The sequence below is a fragment of the Brassica oleracea genome, chromosome C3 (assembly GCF_000695525.1).
Source record: "Brassica oleracea var. oleracea cultivar TO1000 chromosome C3, BOL, whole genome shotgun sequence".
NCBI lineage: Eukaryota > Viridiplantae > Streptophyta > Magnoliopsida > Brassicales > Brassicaceae > Brassica > Brassica oleracea.
The window spans coordinates 58,092,234-58,101,203 of NC_027750.1; the positions used below are offsets into that span (position 1 = coordinate 58,092,234).

Below are 8,970 nucleotides of genomic sequence, written 5' to 3' on the forward strand. Positions count from 1 at the left end.
CCTTAAGTGTTTTAGTGTTTAGTGATTTTGATTTAGAGTTTAAGATTTATCCTAGAGTTTAAGATTTATCTTGGAGTTTAGGATTTACCCAAGGGTTTAGGTTTAGGATTTAGGGTTTAGAGATTATGATTTAGGGTTTAATGTTTGCTGACGCCGTTAAAAATATTTTTTTTTGTAATTACTACTATTTTTATTTATTTATTTTTACCTTTTAATTTTAAAAAGATAATATAATTTGACAATATTTTGTTTCCTTTTTAAAAGATATCAAATATGAAATAACACAATCTTATTGGTTGGTGAACTTCTAGGTAGGGTGAACCAAGAATATTATTTGTTCCAGCTAATCCGCCAGAGTTTAAATTAAAATATTGTATAATCCACTAATAAGTCTGCATAATCCGAGTTTTCGGTGCATAACCAATAATTAGTTAACCAAATCATTAAACCAAACATCTCAGCTAAAATCATCATCGATACTCCACAAGCATACATAATGGTTTCCCCTTGAGTCTCTGCCTTCCCTGCAAAAAATAATTTCTCACCTTAAGAAATTGAATGTCACACCAATACAAAAGATCTCAATCTATTAGTCTGAATATAATGTATTAAATTTTAGGACAGCAAACCTGTAATTCGGGTAACTCGATCACACATGCACATTCCACAACTTCCGCCCCAACCCTCTCTGACACGGTCAAACACATTCACAAATAGTAATGAATTTATATCAATTTGGTTAGGTTTAAAGTTAATAACTCCAATGGCTTTTTCATAAAACTGAAGGAATTTACCTAGCAAGTTAATGGCGGCGCAGAGAGTACCACCGGTTGCGATAAGGTCATCAACCACCAAAGCTCGGTCTCCGGCTTCAACAGCTCCTACGTGCATCTCTAGCCGGTCATTTCCGTACTCCAATTCGTATTCTTCAAAGATTGTTTCACCTAATTATATAACACGTCATATCACCATAAACTACTCAGTTAGACATGTAAAATTGGTGCTATTTATGATGTAAGTTGTATGAGAAATATAAAAAGTTAAAGAACCTGGCAGTTTCTTGGGTTTCGGGAGAGGAACGAACTTTGCTCCAATGGCTAATGCGATTGGTGGACCGAATAGGAAACCACGAGCCTCTATTCCTGGAATGACAACAAACGTCGTTGTAAATGCAAACGCTGTTTTTGCGGTTATGTCATTTTAGCAAAGGAAGGTCTCTTGGTAAGTAGCATAAATCACAATAAGTCGTAGCATTCTTTTATGAAAACACAATTATATATTTTTTTTTGTTATCGAGTTGTTACAACTTACAAGAGTCTTATCAAGAACAATGATTTAGAAGAGAAAGATAAGCAATCTCTTTGTCCCAACAACGAAGCCAATATACAGATTACAGAGCACTAACGCCAAAGATACGGTCGAATGTTACAAGTAGTCAAGCTATGTATATCCCAACAACAAAACCCAATACGATGTTTTTCTTATTTCATACATTTGAAATAATTAACAAAAAAAGATTGAATACTAAAATATATAACTATTTTTTAATTGTGTCATGTACCATCAACCATGTGCTATGCACACCTCCTCCAACACGGTCTTTATGGTAACTATATAAATAGAACATCATAATACAAATGCTGAATCATTTGAATTTCACCCAGTTTCATTGTTCTTGACTGATAACTATACATTTTGTATTATATCAAATGAGTTTGTATTGCTTTGATAACTTTTCCTTTAAAATCTGTATAGACAAAATCTATTTGTTTAAAAAGGCAATTGAAAAAGCATCGAGATTTAACAAGTAAAAGGAAATGATGTACTTCATCACACTTCCCATCATTTCAACAGTATCAATAAAAATGAGTTTTTTACCAGACCCAAAAATTTGAACCGGAACCGATCCAAAATTATCCGACCCAAAACCGAACAAAAAATTTACAAGTGCATTGTTAAGTTCAAAATTTCTACACCCGAAAGAACCATAACCGAAAAGAACCGATCTGAATATACCTAGACCGAAAAGATATGATCCGATAAGAACTGATTCTTACCCAACCTAAAAACATGAATATCTAAGACTATGACTTTATGTGTTCTATTATATATATTTTTTAATTTATGATTTATTTGTAACGTTTTTTGTTTGTAATTTTTATTATTCTTTTATAACATATTAAGTAATATAAAAGTTTAAATGTCACATTATAAGTTTTAAATTTTTAATTTCCATTATTAATAACTTATTTTTTGTTATTTTGTAAATTATTTGAGAAATATGACAGATTTCAACTAAATTTTAATTCAGTTCAGATATTTTGAGTATTTTCTGGTCTTAAATACCCGAACTAACCGAATCAGCGACATATCCAAAAACTACAAATATTTTATAGGTATTTTAGTTATAGATTCGAACCAAATGAATCCAAAAGAAACAAATCTGAACTTGAATAAAAAAAATTATATACCCAGTTAGATTTCAATATCTAAAGCAGGATAACCCATACCTGAGAAACCAACATGAATCTGATCTGAAGACTCTAATGCACATGCCTACTTGTTATACAAAAGAAGAGAGACATAAAAGCAAAAAGAGAGAAGAAAAGAATTGGCCAAAACAATGATGATAGAAAAAGAAGGCAAATCCAAATGAAGTTCGTTTAGGGCCAACTCTTTTAAAAGGTTACATCCATCACTCGACCACACATCTATCCAAACAGTACCCACCACACACACTTTTTACATATAAGCAAGATCAACAATAAGCGTTTCAAAAGTAGAAGACTGTGGAAAAGAATATGCGATTTTTTTTATTAAAGCTCTTATATGATTTAGGAAGAAGCATGATCCAGACAATCAATCTCACTCAATCACACACAAAAATTATATTTCAGAGATAATGGAGAATCTTGTCTCAACCAAAAGTTTGAGAGAATAAACGATATTAACCAAATATTTGATTATTTAAGTTTACTTTTTAAAAAGATACGTAGTCTATTAATTTAGAGTCTTATTTGATCTTACTATGGTATGTTTTAAATTTGGATCTATTGAACATGTGACTAAATATAAAGACACACTTATTATATAATCTATACTGATGTATTTCAATATTAACCTAATTATATCTCGATATATTATACTAATTATTTCCAGATAAGGTTTAAACACATTCAACCTTTAATCGCCATCAAACGCTGCACCAAAGTTTCTCGAAACAGCCATCTCCATGCGACGAGTTGATAGAGTCACATGCTATATTAATTAAGGTTTTGCTCTCTTAATTTCTTCTGAAATTCCCATATTTTACACAACATTGGCTTCATCCAATCTCTGATTTTGTGCAAACAGAGAAAATAAGATTTTTGATGAGGAAAGCAAAGAATATGATGCTTCATGCTTTCATCAAAGATCCACAATACGCTAAACCGACAAATATTGATATGTCTCATGTCTTTGAAAAGTCAATTTATCTCGTCGACGATATTACATTCATCATTATACTGCAAGCGATAGTGTTTCTCATTTTTAGTGGGAAATCTGACATGTTATTGTATATTCCATTCCTTACTTGTGATTTCAAGTTCGTGGTTTTTGGTCATTTTTTAAAGTAAAATTTTGATAATTCATCTCTGATGCCTTTTATGATATAAATATTTTTAATCAAAAATATTGTTCGTGGTTCGTGGACTTTCTTTACCAGGAGTCTCATCAGGGAAGTTGGAGATTTCTACCTATAAAAAGAGGATCAATAAGATTTTGTTTGTTTAAATTCTGAAACCAAAATATATTGTTTGTTATATTATAAAAATATTTAAACATATATTTGTAAAGCTTTTCTGTGTAAATTAAAACATCTGTTTTAAATACCCAACCTAAAAAATTATTTAAATTGAAAAGATAATAAATAAGATTTGTATTGTTCAACGTATTTTTATTTAACGATTTCAGAATATTATTATTTTATTCATTTCCTGTTTTTGCTCTTTTTATATTAGAATATATTGATTACATTCCATCTTTCCGGAAATAGTTTAAAAATTTGTTCACAATTTATTCAGTTAATTTAAAAAGTTGATCATTATGACTCCAAAATATTTGTGCATCTGATATTAAATAGAAATAATAATTATTTTATTATTTTATCTTTTTTTTCTATTTTGAACAAGTCCGATTCGGAAACGATAGCATTAGTTTATAGAATTTCTACTATATATCGATCTATTACTAAAAAAAATAGATACTTAGTCCCTCTTTAAAGTAAAAATATTTACTATTTCAAATGATATGGTATATTGAGATCATAACTCTTAAAATATACAATTTACATATAATCTTGAGATATACCAATTTTTTAAACATATTTAAAATATAGAAATATTTCATACAAAAAATAAAAATAAGGAAATACAATCAAAAATATAGCTACCTAAATTAGAATCAAAATCGAAAATTTCATATCCATATTCATACCCATGCACACAAATTGAACTCGAAATTTTATCGGGTTTCTAACATTGTTATTTGAATCTAACCAAAAACTAAAATAACAGAACCCTAACCAAACTGAAATTTATAAATAACCTAACTATTACTATATTTTATTGAACCAAAAACCAAAATCCATAACCGAACCAGAACCAAACCAAAAATTAAAATATACAATCTGATCACAAACCGAAGTTTATAAAATATCACTAAAGCATAAAATTTTAATTTGAAAATACAAATTTAAATTTAGAAGATTCTCCGCAACTACGCGGATCAGAATGTGGTATGCTATTTAACTGTGCCTGTATGTACCTATGAGCGTGAGTACAGATGCAAAGGTCAAACTAATTCGAACGGTACAATGTCTCTTTCATATGCATTTGACTTTCTTTTTTTTATGTATCTGACTTTCTAATATTGATATCTAATTGGTTCTTTTTTTGTAAAAAAATAAAATGTATGTTAAACTATTTCCTCACAAGTACTATCGCATAGCATCAAATATTTTCCGAAGTATGACCAGTGCTATTTATTCCTGAAAATAAAATTTGAAACATATTTCCTCACCAATCTTGGTTTTCTCACTGAAAACCAAATTTTTAATCTTGAATCTCATAAAACAAACCGAAAAGCTAAACCCAGACAAAATAATTCCAGACCAAACATAAATCTGGCGCAGAACAAAAACCCAACCCGACATTCCAAAACTTAAAAGACCCGAAAGAACAAAAGCCCCGAATCAATTTCAATCAGGAACCCTAAAACTGTTGGTTTGCTTAAAAATAGTAAACCAATATAAATCAATTTCATGGGGTTTTCGATTTTGATCTTTATATTAGTGGGAAAATATGGATGAAACTTTATATTCATGGGAAATAAGATCCGAACATTATTTTCGGGGATAAATAGCAAAAAAGTCATATTTTGGAAAAAAAATAGTGCTATATGATAATATTTGTGGGGAAATAGTCGTCGATTTTTTATAAAACAATATATTTTGAATAAGTCATATATAACTTCAGACACAACCACATGTAAAAACAAGAACAATAGTCATTAATTAAAAAAATTAACAACCAATTGATAAAAAGTTGAGCCACCTAATTGAGATGTATAATCCAAGCACTCTCCATCAAAGTTCAATGTAAAGAAAGACTTTGGAATACAAAAAATTAGACCGTATACTATATTTTCAAATTTATCTATTTTACGGTTCAAAACTACACTAAATTAGCTTGTGTAAAAAAACTGAATTTGAATTTTCAGTAGTCTATGTTCAAAAACCTTCAAAACAATAAAAGACTCGAGTTTACTCAATTAGTTCGAAGTTCTAAACAGTAAACCCATCGAAATTACACTATACTGTATCTAATGTTTATAAAGTTAATAAAAAATGATGAATTACAAATTAGAGAGAGAATAGCTGATGCTAGGAGTTTTCAAGGCTCATAAAACAAATGTTGTAGTATAGTGATTATTGAACCAATTCTAAGGGATTTCAAGCATTGAGAATGCAAGTACTTACGTAATTTAAGTGCAACCGATGATTTAAAGGGGTTTTAACTACTACTAATACTAGAAAACAATTACAGAATGATACTTTCTTGACTAAGGGAAAAGAGAACTCATGGGCATAGGGATTAGACCTTGGGTGATCAAGTTTCGAACTAAGGATGGCTAACGATCAATCAAACTATCAACCTTAAGCTTAGACACAATCTTAAACACACTCTATGTCTAGATGAATGTTCATTTACTAACATATCTCAAACATCAAATGTCTTTGGTTGAATAATATAAAAGCAATTATTACTAACAAGTCTATTGGTTATCTTAACCCCTTTAACAACAAATGTCTTTGGTAAAGTATGTTAAAAGCTTAGGAGAGTTGTCTCAGGCATTTCATCAAACATCTTGTGGGTGGGAAATGCCTAAAGATCAACTTTTGAGTGGCCAACTCAGAAGATGCATTATGAATACTCTACTAGCAAGGAACAAGAATGATCTACACTAAAACATCCTAGAACTAACCTAATCACCCTTAATCTCTCTAACCCATCAATTCAAAAGTGATTACTCACTAATCTCCATGATTCCTCTTAAACCCATATTAGATTTCAGATTAATCATGTAGAGAAATAGACAAGAAATCAACAAGAACACAAGATCAAAGCAATCAAATCTGAATCAAAAGAAGTTTTCACTAGTTCTTCTCTAGAAAAAAAGATTTGCCTCTGGTGGCTACAAAAGGTACTCAAAACATAGGTTTTGAAAAGTAAAAAACGTGCATAATGAAATGACGAAAAGGCCCTTGAGAAAACATAAATTCGGCCAAACAAATAGACGCGGAGCGACCTCGGCACGTCGCTGCGAGAGGTCGCTCCCGGGTCGTTTCTTCGCGAGTGACCTGGCTGTGTCACTCCGAAGACGTCGCTCCCAGGTCATCTCCTTGTGAGCGACCTGGCTGTGTCACTCCGAAGACGTCGTTCCCGGGTCGTCTCCTCGCGAGTGACCTAGCTGTGTCGCTCCGAAAGGTCGCTCCAGGATGCTCGATTTTGGTGTCTCTGGACGAGAGGACGCGAGCGACCTTGGTGTGTCGCTCCAACAGGTCGCTCTGAACATCGGGAGCGACTTCGGCACGTCGCTTTGGGAGGTCGCTCCAGGGTCAAATCTGTGTGTCTCCGGACGTGAAAACGCGAGCGACTTCGTGTGGTCGCTCTGGGAAAGTCGCTCTGGGGGGAAGTCGCTTCAGGCAGTGCTCGTCCAAAGATCACTCTAATCACCTCCCTTGAGCTCCAAATGTACCCAAATGTCTCCAGGAACTCCATGTGGTACTCCAATACCTAATAGAGACATATGTATGCAAAATGCAACCTAGACATGGCTAAATCCTAATCTATATTATGAAAATGCACATGCATAAATGGATAAAACAATGTAAATATGCAAGATATCAACTCCCCCAAACTTATTCTTTTACTTATCCTCAAGAGAACTTTCTAGAACTCATAGGGAGAGAGGTTTGAAGGTGGGAGCTCATAGCCAAAAGAAACACACAAAGCACTCAAATCAACATCTAAATTCAGCATTAGTACACCTTCTCTTATTATACTCTAGCTTCTCTAGGTCTGTATCAACTTTTTTCATCCCTACACTCATCATCATGCATTCACATATGCAAATCAGCTAACTCTCAAGTTCATTAAGCATAACATCAAGTGAATTCTTGCAAATGGTCAATTGGTCCAAATCATTTGGGTAAGGGGAAGCTTTTTAATCAAGTGAGTCAAGGGGTTCAAGATACATGATCTTTTAAAGTAGTTTACTCTCAAAACAAGTAGCCTTGACATTGCACATAATGTATCTAAGAAAAGGACCAACTCATGCATACAATGCTCAATCTCCATTGTTCTACCCTTTTCCCAAACATACACAATCACTTTCCAATGTCAAACCTAACTCCCATCTCTCACCAAAAGATCCCAAGAATACTTTGCACATAAAACTCTTTTTCTTTGAAATCTATAAAGGATTTTCTCAACTTCTAAACAAATCTTAGCTCTAAACAACTTTGCTAGCCCCCTTTTCTTTCTTTCTCATTTTTTTTTCGGGGGCCAAAACTTTTTCATAAACTCGAGCTAGACGTTTATCTATTAGTTCCAATAAGATTATCCATTTAAACACAAAGAGTCTATTCTTTTCCTTCGAACTTTTCATGCTTCCAAACCATAGTCGCAACACTCACCCCTACCTATAGCTAGACAATAGAGTGCCTAATCTAGCAAGAATGAAGACCAAGCATTGTCGTTCCCGATACTCTCAACATTATGCACATGTAAGGCTTTCCGATGAGTGTTCCAGCGGCAGAGATTTTTAAGGAAACTACAATCATTACGGGATTTGCCCTAATTATCCCTATTTTCTCTCCCAGCCGCCTGTGGCTTTGATACATCATATTTTCTGTTTCTCTTTACCATTCTACGCTATTTTAGACAGAAGAAAACCATTGGAGACTTTTGTGCTTTTGGATTGTAAAGGGAGAAGGCTCCATCTCTCTCACCATAGAGAAGATTATCCTGAACCCTCTTTCTATCTCTTTTATTATGCAGTTTCATTCAGGATCTATGTCTTTGATTGCTTGCATCATGATTGAGTAGTGATCTAGCTCGCCTAGGGTTTTTAGGGTGTTGAAATATGAGCTAAACATAGATAAGCTATTCTTGATTATTCTTCATCCATACTATTCTTAAGGCTTCCATTAATCTGATCACTTGATGTTAGATCCTAAGTTTATCGCCTAGCTAACCGCTTAGGAGATAGCTTGACATGTATTGAATGAGCTTAGTATCCCTAATCAGCGAAAGTAGATATTAGGGTAGTAAGTGAACTGATCGGACCTGATCTCTAAGGCTTGCAGTCGTTTCTCATCTCAACGACAGTTAGATGATGGGATCGACCAGCAAAGAGATCACCACC

At 32.9% G+C, this 8,970-nt stretch overlaps 1 protein-coding gene across 1 annotated transcript in view; it reads right to left on the minus strand.

Annotated features, from left to right (window-relative positions):
* Positions 1–408: 408 nt before the first annotated feature.
* LOC106333384 (adenine phosphoribosyltransferase 3-like) overlaps positions 409–8,970 on the minus strand; it is a 15,042-nt gene continuing 6,480 nt past the window's right edge. The window contains exons 3-6 of the mRNA XM_013771837.1: positions 1,050–1,142; positions 795–944; positions 630–688; positions 409–524 (exon numbers count right to left, since the gene is read on the minus strand). Coding sequence (XP_013627291.1) covers positions 471–524; positions 630–688; positions 795–944; positions 1,050–1,142 — 356 coding nt within the window. The 3' untranslated portion in view covers positions 409–470. The remainder of the gene's footprint in view (positions 525–629; positions 689–794; positions 945–1,049; positions 1,143–8,970) is intronic.